Source organism: Desmodus rotundus, chromosome 7 (assembly GCF_022682495.2).
Source record: "Desmodus rotundus isolate HL8 chromosome 7, HLdesRot8A.1, whole genome shotgun sequence".
NCBI lineage: Eukaryota > Metazoa > Chordata > Mammalia > Chiroptera > Phyllostomidae > Desmodus > Desmodus rotundus.
Genome location: NC_071393.1, coordinates 18,740,796 through 18,755,565, shown reverse-complemented (window position 1 = coordinate 18,755,565; position 14,770 = coordinate 18,740,796). Strand labels below are relative to the sequence as shown.

General features: G+C 49.2%; 1 protein-coding gene across 4 annotated transcripts in view; it reads left to right on the top strand.

Annotated features, from left to right (window-relative positions):
- GRK3 (G protein-coupled receptor kinase 3) overlaps positions 1-14,770 on the top strand; it is a 113,004-nt gene that overhangs the window by 74,161 nt on the left and 24,073 nt on the right. For all 4 annotated transcript variants that reach the window (XM_053928311.2, XM_053928310.2, XM_053928313.2 and 1 more), the window contains 5 exons: positions 332-431; positions 7,042-7,120; positions 9,137-9,267; positions 11,638-11,732; positions 14,347-14,454. In XM_053928311.2, coding sequence (XP_053784286.1) covers positions 332-431; positions 7,042-7,120; positions 9,137-9,267; positions 11,638-11,732; positions 14,347-14,454 — 513 coding nt within the window. The remainder of the gene's footprint in view (positions 1-331; positions 432-7,041; positions 7,121-9,136; positions 9,268-11,637; positions 11,733-14,346; positions 14,455-14,770) is intronic.

Below are 14,770 nucleotides of genomic sequence, written 5' to 3'. Positions count from 1 at the left end.
GACCTTGGTCCCTTGGCTGAGGTTGTGTCTGTCAGACGTCTGTACCGTGAAGTCGCTCTCCCCCTTCTCCATGCTGTGCTCTTTGGAAGTCACTCTGCACAGCCCACGCCCAAGGGGTGGGGGTTATACCGCCCCCCGCCCCCGGGAGAGGGGGTTGGTTTTTCTTTTCTTCATACATGTGTTAGCATTTTTTTGCATGGCACTTGGATGCCAGTTTGCTTCTTTTAAACCCTGCCCAAGTCTTTAGAAACTTTCCCCAGGGTGGTGTGTCTTTTGTAAGCAAGGCTGATGTGCTCCCAGTGTTGACTTTTCCGTTATTTTATGTTTCTAGGTATGCGATGAAATGCTTAGATAAGAAGAGGATCAAGATGAAACAAGGAGAGACCTTGGCCTTGAACGAAAGGATCATGTTGTCGCTTGTCAGCACAGGAGTAAGTATTGAATTTTGAACATTGCTTTTTTTTTTTTTAATTTCCTTGTTTGTTTGATATCAGGACAATGTATTTGAAATGCGGGCATTTTCTGGTGACTTATGGGGCCAGCCAGTCCTTGGGCGGGTTGGAATTTACGGCAGGGAGCAGTGGCACTGAGACAGTGTACAATTCAGATGGTATCTCTTCCATTTTGGAGTTAGGAAGGGGCTGTACCCATCCCTGGGAACACCCATGCCTTCTCCCTTTAGTGCTTATTTGTGATCGACTTCTTTGCGAAAGCTGGCTGGGGAGGAGGCAGGAAAATAGTCATAACCACAACGGGAACAGCAAGTGTAGTTAAGAATTGACTGCCTGACTGAGAAGGACTAACCCGGAGAGAAGAAGTAAGAGAGTCGCTGGCGTCCTTTGCGCACAGAGAGGAAGTGACCGGGGTTGGTCAGCTCTGAATCGTCCCTGTGGGGTTGCCCCAGGTAGTGTTTCCTTTGAAGGTGACTTTTCTTCGCAACACCTGCCACTTTGTACCCGCTGTGGTCTTTGGTTGTTTCCGTTTCCAGGACTATGTGTCTGCCCATTGGGCGTCTTATCTGTGTGTCCAGCAGGTATGTTTAACTCAGCACATGTGAAAACACGCTTTGACCCTGTGTGTTCACTTGCAAAACAGTGTCCCATTCTGATTTTTGTCTGTCAGTGGTATCACCCGGGATGAAGCCTTGGCTCCTCTTCACTTGGACAGATGTATGTAAAGGCACCTCCAGAAACACTCCCTGCCCCAGAAACCTGGGCGTGCCCGTTTCCGCCTGTGGGCCTGTGGTCCAATGTTTGCGGAGGCCAGGGGGGCAGGGGCTCGAAGGAAAGGGAGGCAGGGAGCCTGGAATGGCCAGACCCGTGCTGCGCAGTTCGTGTGTGGATTTGCACACGAAGGCTTACGCCCAGTGCGACGTGTTGGGGCCTCCACCTACCATGACTGGGTTCTAAATAAGGTCATCTTCACCCAGAGGGTTTGAGAGAACCAGCTTTTAGTGGTGACTCAAAGAATCTCTCTCACCTAATAGGCAAGGAACCAGAGACCCAGGAGGTTAATTTCCTCACCGGAGTCCCTGGCTTCCCTGGCACACTCCCAGGGTCCCTTTCTCACCACCGCTTTATGGGCCCCATGTTTTCCGTTTACCACCTGCGTTTATTGCATTGCGGGTCATGTTATTCTAGCATGAGCTTTAATGGTTCTAGAAGGGCTGTCTGCTGTTGAAGGAAAAGAATGTCATAATTCAGCTCAACTCTAACAAGTGAAAATGCCATAGCTATAAATACTTCCTAGTTATGTGCCTCTCCCGCCCAGCGTATGGACACTGGGCGTTCCAGATAAGAGTTACTGGCCTGTGCGCACGACCCAGTGCTCAGCTAATTGGAGTGGAGACTGAGCAGCCTGCTCCCTGGGGTGGACTCGGTGTGAGTGGCACCAGCATCTGATTTTGACTGGCAATGTCTTTGTCTTAAATTTCGCACAGCGATATGTGCTTACTGCAGAGTGTAGTGATTAGGAAAGTGTTCATTTTTAATGAGTTTTCTCAAAGCCTTGGATATTCATTCTCGAAAAAGCCTGTGGAAAACCATTGTTGGTGTTGGCAAAATATCCATACAATTTTTGTGTAGCAATTTTACATGTACTCAGATAAGCGGGAAATAAACAGAAAATGGGGTTTTTTGGGTTACTTAAAGGAATTGTTTATATTTTTATTCAAATATCAAAACTGTTTAGTTTGGGGTTTTTTTTTAACATATAAATGTAACATTTAACCAAAAGAATTGTAGTAAAATTATTTGGCATTGCTTCTGCTAATCAGAGGCCACTGTTTCTAGGTTTTTAGTAATATTCAGTTTAAAATGGCTTCATGAGGCTAAAGTTTAAATCAGCCTTTATCAACACGATGTTCTAGGATATTGGTGTGATTCTGAGTTGCAGTCACTCGTCGTAGGTTTTTTTATTGTTTCTTTTTTTATGGGAAGTGTGGTTTTTTCCTTTCAATCTCAAGTGGCATGTCTCACTCCTCATCCCTCAGAGACGGTAGGAAGTGCTGTTGCTGGTGATTTGTGTGTAGCGACAGGGCTGTCGTGTTTGAGAGGCAGAGTAAGTGGGCCTGTGGCTGGGACAGCGGTTGGTAGGGGTCGGTCATGCCTGGAAGTGCAGTCGAGGACCTTGACCGTGCCAGACGCTCCACAGTGAGATGGGGGTCCCAGAACGTGCCTTTGCTCCTTGCTCTCACCGAGCTGCATAGGGACTGGGAGGGGGTGGTAGTGTTCAGATCATCTCAGAAGTGCACAGGTAATCGGAACACATGAGCAGATCTGTGAAAGGTGAGGGCACAGTGCGTGGAAGGCACTTACCAGGGCAGAGATGTTGTCAGTGAGCGCTCCCGTGAAGTTGCAGGAGGTGCCAGCACATGTCTGGCCCTGAGCACAGGGTGTTGGGGACCAGAGGGTTGGCCAGAGAGCAGGGGTCAGACGTGGTGGGGCGAGAAGCACAAGATGAAGCTGGAGACAGAGAAGCAGACACAGGCCAGACCGTACCACACTGTGGAGAGCTTTCTGGGCCAACACTGAGGATTTTAAAAATCTGATAGCAGTTGGAAACATGTGTTGAGGGGGAAGGTAACATCATAAGCCATGTTGCTTGAGGAGCTCCCTCTGACTGCAAAGTGGAGAAGTTTCTTAAAGAAACCCTTCACGGCCTGTTTTATCACAGTTTTATACAGAGTTGCTGCAAAATGCAAGCTATTTTGCTTACTACCAATAGGAAATCAAAGACAGTTCTTTGCCAAGGAACTTTATTTAAGGATGTGCCTCTAAAAATTCACTAGTTCTTACTGACCTTTATCTGTAATCAAGGCAGAACACCTTAACGATAACTACCTTTGGAGCTGTATTAGCGCCATTCATTCAGTTGCTGCCTATTTGTTCTGGTTGGTCAGGGTTTGGTTCTTCGTGTCCCCGAGTCCACGTGGGACTCTGTGTGGCACCTGCTCAGTGCCTGAGAGGGGAGGCACTGCAGCCAGGGAGTTCTGGAGGGAGGGGAGCCGAGTCACCTTCCTTTAGCGGAGGTTTGATTTCACATTGCTACGGAAGTCTTGCTCGCAGACAAAGCCTCACATAGAAGGACTCTGGAGAGGGGCCGGAGGCCTGGGTGTTGCGTGTTGGCCAGCCACCAACTTTCTTTGTGACCTCAGGCATGTCATTTCCCTTTTGGGGGGTTTTAGTTTCCTCATCTTTAAAATAAAGAAGTCAAACCAGGTAATTTTTTTAAAGGGCCGTTTATACTCAGATAGCCTATGATTCTAAATCTACAATTCACACCCCTCCTTAATAACCGAATTTCTTTAATACACTTGAACCTTTGGATGTGTGCTCAGCGTGGTCCTTAGCCAGGTCGTGTACTGTTGTCCTCAGAAACACCCCTGGGCAGGGCCTGCTTGTCCTCTTGGTGAAGTCAGTGCAGTCGCTGCCTCAGGCTAGGAAAGGCCCTGGCTTTGCTGAGTTCTGGGTCCACCCACTTTTCTGCTCTGGGCCGATGTGCTCACAGATCAGAAACTGGGGCCTGTGGGACCCCATTCAGGAAGGAGCACAATGAGTGAGACGTGGGTGGGTTTTGAGTGGGATGGTGCCCCCCCCACCCAAGGGTCACGTGGCTTTTAACAACGAAATGCTCGCGTCTTTATTTTACCAATTTAAAACAAAACAGACTTGGAAGACTCATAGATGGAGAGCAGATGACAGCTAGTGTGGGGGCGGTTGGGGGTGGAGGGACTGAGCAGGAAAGGAGAAAGGGCTCATGGGCGTGGACAACAGGGAGGTGATTGCTGGGGGCCGGGTATAAGGGACTAAATGGTAATGGGAAAAAAATGACAGTAAAGATTAAAAAAAATCTCAAAATCAGGAAACACTAATGCTATCTCAACAGAACTCTGAGGAAAACTAGGTAACCACAAAATGAGTTTTGTAATTCATTCTGAAGTAATTTCCTCCAGAAGATGTGTGGAGATTGAGTGCAAGTTTATGCGTCTTTAGTGTGTGGGAACCTGTGAACTCAAATTTATCTGGAGGCCCTTAACACAGAGGTTTGAACAATGTGAGTTCTGTTTACAGATTATTTCGGTTAAAAAAGTGGATAGAGACATCCTGTGCCTTTTTCTGAATCAGTGGACTGGCAAGCGCTCACTGTGTATACAGAATCTCAGCAGACCCACTTAGAGACCTGCCATAGCGCGGAGGGACTTCCGCAGAGGAGCCTGCGCGCGTGTGCCCATCACCCGGGCCTCGAGACAGAAAGTCGCCGGGGTCCCAGGAGCCCCCGCACACGGCCCCTCTCAGCCACGTGCACACGCCTCTAACCCCGTCACTCAGCTTCGCCTGTGTTTGAACTTCATGTAAATGTTCTCTTTGTGACTGGCTCCTCTCATGTTGCTTGTGACATCCGCCTGTGTCCCCGCACACGACCACCTGCGTTCTGTAGCTACGTGCAGGGGTCGGCCAGCTATGTGCATACAGCCTGTGGGCCAAATCCGGCTGGTGGCCTTTTTTTGTGCAGCCCATGCTCAAGGACGGTTTTGATGTTTTTAAAGGGTTGCAAAGAAAATAAGCAAGGAATATGTGACAGAGACTGTAGGGGCCTGCAGAGCCTAAAATACTTACTGCCCCGCCCTTTGCAGAAAAAGTCAGCTGACCTTTGTTCTCTGGTATCCCACAATTTAGGGATCCGTTCCAATGTGGTAGGCATTTGGGCCGTTTCCTGGTTTGGGCTATTTTGAGTTAGGCTGTGAGGAACTGTCCGGGGCAGGCCGCTGGGCACACACAAGCACCGGTTCCCGTGCGGTGGACGGCCCAGAGTGGACGTGCCAGTCGCAGAGTTTGCAGGCGGTGCTCAGCTTCGGCAGGGACCAGCCACCAGCGGCGAGAGGGGTGCTCCGCCCCACGCTCCTCTCGGCCGCTGTCTTTCCAGCACTTGGCACTGTGGGTCTTTTTAATCTTGGTGCCTTTGAGCCCAGGTGAAGGCACGTAGTGATTTTTCACTTGCGTTTCCTCGGGGACAGTGGAGGTTGGCGTCTGTTCACAGGCTTGTGGGCCGTTTGCTAGCCTCTTATGCGACGTGCCCGTTTAATTACTACTGTTCTTGTTATTTGCCATTTTTCCATTGGGTTGATTGTTTGTTTTCTTCGTTGATTTACATGAGTTCTCTATATATTCTAAATAAGAATCCTTATTGGGTTTATGGATTACAAATATTTTCTCCCATTCTGTGACTTGTCTTTTTGCTCTCTTAATGGTGTCCTCTGAAGAACAGATGTTCTTAATTTTGTTTTGGTCCAATTTACCAATGTTTTATTGTTAGTTCTTTCTTGTGGCCTGTTGAAGAAATCTTTACTTACCCTAAGATCATGAAGATACTCTCTTTTTTTTTTTAGATTTTATTTATTTATTTTTAGAGAGGGGATGGGAGAGAGAGAGGGAAACATCAATGTGTGGTTGCCTCTCATGCACCCCCTACTGGGGACCTGGCCTGCAACCCAGGCATGTGCCCTGACTGGGAATTGAACTGCCGACCCTTCCATTCATAGGCCCTCGCTCAACCACTGAGCCACACCAGCCAGGGAAGATCCTCTCTTGTTCTCTTCTAGAAGCGTTACTGCTTACCTTTCAGCCTGTATCTGCTTAGAGTGGACTTGAGTGTTGTGTGAGGCAGGGGAGACTGTTCGCACACATTTCATTGCCCAGAAACCCTTGCTGCAGCACCATCGATGGAAGATGCTGCCTTCCCCTGTGCTCTCGGTGTCGCTTGTCGCAAACACACCGTCTGTGTGCAGGGCTGTGTCAGGGCTCTCTGTCCTGTGCCACTGCCTACTTGTGTGGCCTCGGTTAACACCACACTTTCTGAATTACTGCTGGTTGTAATAAGCCTGGTTCCCAGGCACTCTGGGTTTTCCAGCTTTGTCTTCTGTCTCCGTTACCACATACATTTTAGAATCAGCCTGTCAATTTTATTTTAATTAAAATTGCACAGAATCTGTGGATTAATTTGGGGAAATGGACATAGTTACAACTGAGTTATTCAGGTGACCCTGACCCCTGACCCTGGTACAGTTTTGCACTTTCCAAAGTGAGTTTAATTTTACTTCTATTCTCGGTGTCTCAGGGCGGTCACGCAGACAGCGCTGTGCCCCACGGCGTGGCGTTCCAGCTTTAGGAATGGGGATTGAAACGGGTGTGTGACCCACCAGGGGCCACTGTAGGCCAACGACAAGACTCGCAAGGCAGCGGTATTTTCCTGTCGAATCTGAGTCTTTCGAAGTTGTAGCCAGCAGAGCCGTGATTGAATCTGGTGGCAGAGGACCTTTGAGTTCCTCTGCTCCCTTTAGTGATGCCGTGTCTCTCTGTGCATTCGATCGTGAGACCGGACCCGTTTCCCTGTGCCCGTCAGAGTCGCCACGGGGGGTCTGTGCTCGGCGCGTGGGCAGGGCGGTGGCCTGGCTGCGCAGACCCGTCGGTGGTGCCCTGTGGTCGGGTGCTTTTCAGGGCAGCTCTTGCTCTCCTCACCCTGTCTTGCGTCTTCTCCCTCTAGGACTGCCCCTTCATCGTCTGCATGACCTACGCCTTCCACACTCCGGACAAACTCTGCTTCATCCTGGACCTGATGAACGGTGAGCAAAGCCGGGACACCCTGGGAGACTGGCTGTGCTGCTCCATCTTGGCAGGCACTCGGGCAGCTGGGGCAGGCAATGAGTGTCTTCCTGAAGATTAAGGAAACCTTGGTGCGATTTTTAGTTAAAATGCATTTTCAAATGTCGGCCGTGGTTTTCCCGTGGCCCTCCCAGTCCTTCCCCAGGAAGTAGCATCTTCTTGAGAAGATTTTCATAAAATACTTACAGTGAAACTTGATTTTCTGGAATGCAGCTGGTTCAGATTGCTAATTAGCTTGTCTTCTGATCCTTAACTTCCAGGAATGAACTATCTCATAAGAATATAAGTTAAATGTGTTTGAAAACCAACTTCGAAGGATTTTAGCCCAGTGCTCTGTGCATTGACGTGTTAAACTATGAACGAATGGCGGCCCTTAGATGGCCGAAAAGGTTAGAGAAATAGTGTCTGATGGCAGAAAGGGACATTGTGTATTCTGAAAGTATTTTTAGTAACACGAGCTGAAGTAGAAAGGCAAACAGTTCATCAAGTTAAGTGCCTTTTTTGAAGTTCATGTGAAGTTTTACTCTGTTTTGAGTGTTTAAGACTGGATCTGTCCAACCACATGAAGGAATTTGAACTTCACAGACATGATGATGAGCAAAAGAAGCCAGACGCAGCAGCACGTGTTCTGTACGACTCTGTTTCTGTGGCTGTCAGCACAGGCACAGCCAGTCGATGGTGAGAGAGGCCAACACGGCATTCCCTTCGCCTAACCGGGGCTGGGAGCTCGCCTCCGTCTGGTGATGCTGGTTATGCAGGAATGCGCGTGTGAAAGGGAGGGCACGGTACTTACAGAAGCCGGGGCAGTCAGGTTAGACACACAGGAACTTACAGACCAGTAGAAGCTTTCTCCCTACAGTTCACAGAAACCTTCTCTTACCCTGCTGGTGGCATTTTCTGACTCGGCGACTTTAGGCCATGTGATTATTTGCTTTTTCCAACATTTTGTTATGAAAAATTTCAAACATGTAGCAAAGTTGAAAGAACTTTTCTGGGGACACCCAAATAAGCCCACCTGGATTTTACCAATTAGAATTTTACTGTGTTTAGTTAGTGTAGCCAAGGTATGGAAGCACCCTAAGTGTCCGTCAACAGACGAACAGATAAAGACGTGGTACGTCTGTGTGACTGCGTATGGCTCAGCCATAAAAAAGAATGAAATCTGACCACTTGTGATAACGTAGGTGGACCTAGAGGGCATGATGCTAATTGAAATAAGTGGAGAAAGACAAATACCATACAACTTCACTTATGAGTGGAATCTAAAAACCACAGTAATCAAACAAACGAAACAGAAACTCTCCTCCCAGATGGGAGGGCGGTAGAGGGAAGGGCGAAAAAGTGCAAGAACTAAGAAGTACAAGTTGCCAGGTGTGGAAATACTCATGGGGATGTAGAGGAGGGATAATCAGTAATATTGTAACAACTACATATGTATGGTGTGGGTGAGTGCTAAATTCATCAGAGTGATCACTTTGTAAATTCTATAAATGTCTAACCCCTGTGTTGTACACCTGCAGCTACTGTAATATGGTGGGTCAACTGTAGTTGAAAAATAAATTTAAAAAGTTTTACTGGTATTTGCTTTATGAAATATCTATCAATATTACCAGTTTATTTATTTATCTGTTTGTTGTTTGTCTATAGAACCAGTTGCTAAGACAGCTACTGGGTGACTACACATATATAGGTCGATTTGGTTATTAGGTGGGGTTTGGGGATCAAAGCAGAACAGCTCCCCTGCCCGGGGGTGTTTCTGGGACCAGCCTGAGAGCGACGGCTTCACTCTCTGTGGTCCCAGCCAGTGCTGCATATAAGTCTTCTCCACGTTTAACTTTTCTCTTTGATTTTTAAAGTGTTTTGTCAGACTGCAGGGATCCAAGATGGGCCTGTAGACGAAGCAGACTTCTTTTTTATGCCCCAACTATTCAGGATGACAATGACTTTTGGGTTAAATTCTGTGTGTCCGATTGCAGGGGGCGACCTGCACTACCACCTGTCCCAGCACGGGGTGTTCTCCGAGAGGGAGGCGCGGTTCTACGCCACCGAGATCATCCTGGGGCTGGAGCACATGCACGTCCGCTCAGTGGTGTACAGGGACCTGAAGGTGAGGCTGGGGGGGGGTGCGGGCTCCTGTCCCCCGGGTCTGCTCCCACGCATGGGGGCACGGCAATCCAGGCGGCCCCCGGTCCTCCGCGGCAGCCTGCCGTGTTCCTGTCTCCCTGCAGACTTCGTCATCTCTGTGACGCGGGTCTCTTCCCGACTCTAAACTCTGTCCTAGTTGTCCCTGTCACCTCAGCGCCTGCTACCATGCCTGGTGCAGCTCACACCCTCGTTCAGAAATCTGAACCGGTTAATTCAGGAAAAGCAGGGTAGGAGTGTTTTTTGGTGGTGCTCATTTTACAGTTGGTTGTAATTCAGTTAAGGTTCGCTAAGTGACTGCTTTGGTCCTGGCTCTGGGCTGGAACTGGGGATGGGCAAAGATAAGAGGTCTCACCGGACTCACACTGGTGAACCAGGACAGCGCGGCCGAGTCCCGGCTCACCCGGGGTGAGGCTGTTCTTCCTGCAGAACTTCCCCGGCGGCCAATGTCAGAGCTTCACGTTGTTTCAAGGTCACCTTAGAACCACGAGTAGGTAGATTTTTAGATCCTAGAACTACATAGCCCCAGCGTGCTGTGCTTGGGCTTCTGTTCATGTTTTCTTTACAATCTCACTGGACTTTGAAAGCAAGTAAATTTTTAAAAAAGTAAAAAAATAAAGTAGAAAAGAATGAAATTTTGCCATTTGCACCAACATAGATGCACCCAGAGGGTATTAAGTGAAATCAGCGAGAGAAAGACAAATACAGTAGGATTTCACTTACGTGTGGAATCTAAACAAACAAAACAAATGAATAAACAGAAACAGACCCATAGATAGAGAAGAACAAGCTGACGGTTGCTAACCTGGGGGAGGGCAGAGGAGGGTTAAATACGCGAATAAACAAACTTTGAAAATCTCCCTGGAGTTGAAAGAGTAAAACGAGTCTATTCTGAGTTTTCCTATTCCAGGCCACAATGCGAGGCCCTGGGTGCCACGGTCCCGGGGGGCCTGGGGGTTTGCTCGGGGCAGCTGCAGTCACAGTCCCCAGCCCGCAGCGGGAAGACAGGCGGAGAGGTAGAAGGGGCCACGGCACATTGTGGAGGTGATTGTGCAAGTATCGAAAAGTCTCAGTAACAAGGAGCGGAAAATGACGGCGGTGGCCATCTCCCAGTGGGGTGCCAGCACTCGCGGAGGCCGTGTGGGTGCCTGCCGTCTCATTCCTTCTCCAGGAACCAGAGCTAACCAGCTGCAGGGTACCAATTACCTTCTTTCCTCCGAGGAGCAAACATGTTTTGATTTGCTTTTTATGGTTACCTGCTGAGACTCTAACTATTTTATTTTTGAGCATGTTATCTCTGTCACAAAATACTTTGTAAATTTTAATGCTTTCGTCAAAGTTAAAGAATTATTCTTTAGTTCTCACATGAGCTTAGACAAGAAACAAATGTTATTTTCATCGAATGAGAAATAATTAGACCCTGGCTGGCACATGACCTTTTATTTCTTCACGCGAGCTTTGCAGAAGAAGCAAATGCATGCTGAAGGCCCATAAAGCGCTATTGTAATACATTTTAATTTACAGCTGTGACTGGTTTCTAATCATCTTATGCTGTAGTTTTGTTTTCTAAGCTATTTAGTAGGCAGTGGTATTGTTTAATTTCTACTCCAACCCAGTTCTAATCACTCATGATTATTCATGCTCCGTTTTTATAATAGCATGCCATTATCTTTATTTCAAGCAAAACAATCATTGCTCTCCAGCAGAAAAATATTAAGATGACTGGAATTCGATGTGTATTAGGGAGAAGAGCTTGGTTTTTCATGGTTGCGCTGACTGAATCTAATCTTAATGGGCACACTTTGTATTTGGTCACATGGTAGGGCCCTGTGTCAGTCACGGGCCTATAAACAGAAATGACATTGATCGGGGCTGGCGTGGCACTATCGAGTGTTCTGGTTTCCTAGGTCAGTGTCGGTGCCTCCTTGCAGGACCCCTTTCTGTCCTGTGCCTGGTGGCCTCAGAAGAAGTCATGAAGCTGGTGGCTCCCTGTCTCTGTCGAGGGGCACCCTGTCCTGGCTGGAAGGCCCTGAAGAGAACATGCTTTTGAACTCCCATGAACTGTGGTCACAGCCCCGCCCCTCCTCCCTGCCCCCTGTCTCATTTTCTAAGTGGTAGAACCCTTGGCTTCTGTCCTCACCCCTCCTCTGCCGAAGTTAACAGGAGAAACACTGCGTGTGCCCCACTTGGTTGTGATAACGTAAAGCTAGAGTTCCTGTTTAGGAGGAAACTGTAATAAAATAATAAGGTACCAAGTGCCTGTAGTTTTAGAAGTTCCCAAAGGCTCTGTGGCTTTTGGGGGGCCTCTCAGAGGTCATCTTCTCTTTCTCTTTAGCCAGCAAATATCCTCTTGGATGAGTACGGACACGTTAGGATATCAGACCTCGGTCTCGCCTGTGATTTCTCCAAAAAGAAGCCGCACGCGAGCGTGTGAGTAGTGCATCAATGACCGTTTGCTTTGTTTTTCTAACGCAACTCATTTATGTCCTCAAACCCTGACCCGGTTGTGGGTCCACCCCCCAATTTTTTCTTGCCGGCAGTGATTTTCCGTCTATGAACGTGCCGGGTCGGGGAGGGGCCCGTATGCCGTGATGTGGGAGAGGAGGTGAGAGCCTGTGTGCTCGCTGTCACTGTCCGCAGAGCAGCGACCACCCCGTGTCCCCGTGCGGGGACCCGGTGGTCGGTGGGGAAGAGGGGCCTTGGCAGCAGGCCCAGATCCCGCTGGCTCTGTGGCCCTAGGTCAGGCATGTTACCTGCTGGGCCTCGGTGCCTACTTCTGGAAAGCAGAGGTCGTAATAAACCTCTGGGAGCTGTGATGAGGAGAAGTGAAGAAGTCGAAGTGCCAAGTACAGAGGTAGCTGTAGAGACCTCTCTGCAAGGACGGCCGGAGGTCAAGTTCCTCTCTCCATCTGCTTTGTCCTTCCTTTTCAAAGTAGCTTGCTTTTTCTTTTTTTCTGAAGAGAATCTAGGAATACTTTTTTAAATAAAAAACAAACCAACCATCTACTTGCCGTTCAAGCTTTTAATGCAGGTCATGTTGTTAGATTTGAGAATTATGTCAGTCTCCTGAATGACCACGCCGGGAGCGTCCACCAGCACCTGGCCCCTCAGTGGACCCTGAACGGCGTCCGGTGGGGACCGTGCTCAATCAGAGCGGGTGGACACCGGCTCCAGAACCCCTTTGAACCCAGAATTGTTAAAACGACAGCAGGAATGTCCCCGGGCTCTGTGGACTCGGGATGCTTCTTTGTTATCAGTTCCTGTGGGTGGAAAGTACAGGCAGGTGTGCAGTTTGTGGAAAAGCAGACGGCTTCTGCTGTACTGTTTTCTTGTTAAACGTGTCATTCTTTTAAAATGACACTTCTTGTCCCTCTCGAGCTGACACTCGTGTCTGTGTCGCGTGGTCATGAGGAAGCACCCAGGAGGCTCGTTTCCGGTGTGCGTGCAGACAATACACCACGGACCCTGCGTTTTGTGGCCTGGAAGTGAAGCTTTCCGAGGGCCTGCGTTAGATCTGACGCGCCTCTCAAAGCTGTAATCGTGTGTTAACAGCGAGCAGCGTCGTTCCGCACACAGGCTTCTCTCTTTCTGCAGAATCTGGGATGGGGCGATAAAGGTATTAGCTTGGACAGCACTTCACATTTATTCAAGTGCCAGTTGTGGTTGTATGGGCTGCTCCCGGGGAGTTCATCAGACATTTTTAAGAGTCCTTGGAATTTTTAATGCCCCAGCTATTTGGTGTGCTGATTTCTTCAATTTAGTGAAGCCGCAGCTGCCCGTGGATCCAAGGGCTGGCTCGTAGGAGCTAATCTTCCAGCGGAGCTGACTTTCAGATGCGGGTTGTTTCTTGCCTTTTAGAGCCTCCCCCACTCTTGCTGTAACTCACATGTCAGCTTGGAAGGTGGGCTGTTCTCAGTATTTGAGCAGCATCTGAGAAGGGGTGGGATTGGGAAGAAAGGTTTCCATGTTTAAATGATGACGGTGAGGCCGCTGCTTAAAAAGACTGAACACGCGATGACTTCCACTACTTTTAAGTCAAGAAGGCATGCTGCGAGTAAGGGCAAAGGCGTTTGCGCCAGCAGATCTGGGTTCGAATCCTCCGCGCAGCCTCGCTTTTCTCCCCTGCAAAGAGGAGAGAACAATGATGTTTACTTCACTTGACAGTTCTGAGGGTTAAGTCGTCTAATTAATGCAGCAAGTATTTATTTACCCTTGGCCGTGTGCTAGGTGCTGGCAGCACAGCGGCGACCCGGCCAGGAAGGACCCCCGACCCCGGGCTAGCGGCCCAGAGAGCTGTGCGGGCAGGGAGGGACCGGTGGGCAGGGTGGTAGGCCAGCAGCCACCCACTCTCCGTGCCCTGAGGTGGACGACAGCTGGCCCGGGCATGCGCGGCTGGCTGGTTTGACTGGGTTGTTATCTTCACAGAAACCCCGTAGATCAGGGATGTCGTTGTTGACTTTTTTATGGTGTGGAAATGGAGGTTCAGGAAAATTAAGTAACCTGAACAAGGTCACATATCTGGCATATTGTGGGACCAGGATTAAAATCCGACTCTGTCCGACTCCAAGGAAGTAGCTCTGCCTTAGCATGTGTGAGTACGGACGGGCCCACAGGAGTGGACGTCCCCACCCCTTGGGGGTCCCCAGTACGACAGTGCAGTCGCCTGTTCGTCCTCCCCCCTGCTTTCCCCTATGTCCCCCCGTTTCCCCCATCCCATATGGCTCCTCACAGGACCTCTTGATTGGGCAGCAGACCTTTAGCTCTCTCGGCTGTCGTGGAGGAGGGACTAACGAGTGTCAGATCTCATCTCTTAGACGGTGGGCCAGCCTTCATGTTTGTTTCGATGGTAATTTATTTACATTAATTCCTATACTAATGGAGACAGAAGTCACTTCCCCGCTGGGTGTGGGGTGACTCACGTTTGTGCGGGAGCTCCGTGGCCCCTGTCCCCTGTAATGAGCGACGCCAGAACCTCTGGATCAGCTGTAAACATTTTGTCAGGCGGACACGTTCTGATAATGCGCACACCCTGTCTTCCCCCTAGGGGCACCCACGGGTACATGGCCCCCGAGGTGCTGCAGAAGGGGACGGCGTACGACAGCAGTGCTGACTGGTTCTCCCTGGGCTGCATGCTGTTCAAGCTTCTCAGAGGGTGAGTGGAATCCGTCCTTCTTCAGGCCGTCGCCGGGGCGTGGGCTTGGGGCAACATCGAGAAGACGCAGACTCCATTGGCCCCAGTATTACTGTGGGGCACACAGAGGTCTTCAGGCCAAACGCTGGTCTGAACGTGGCTCTTTCTGCCTCACAGAGGGGGGAGCTTTGCGCCCAAGATTGCAGACCAGAGCTTACGGTTTGGAATTTCCGATCCGTACCACGTAGGAATTACAGCATACCTAAATGTAAAATGAGACTGCCTTGAAATATTTCCATTGACACGACTAGTTTGAGAATAAGTATTATTTTAAAAT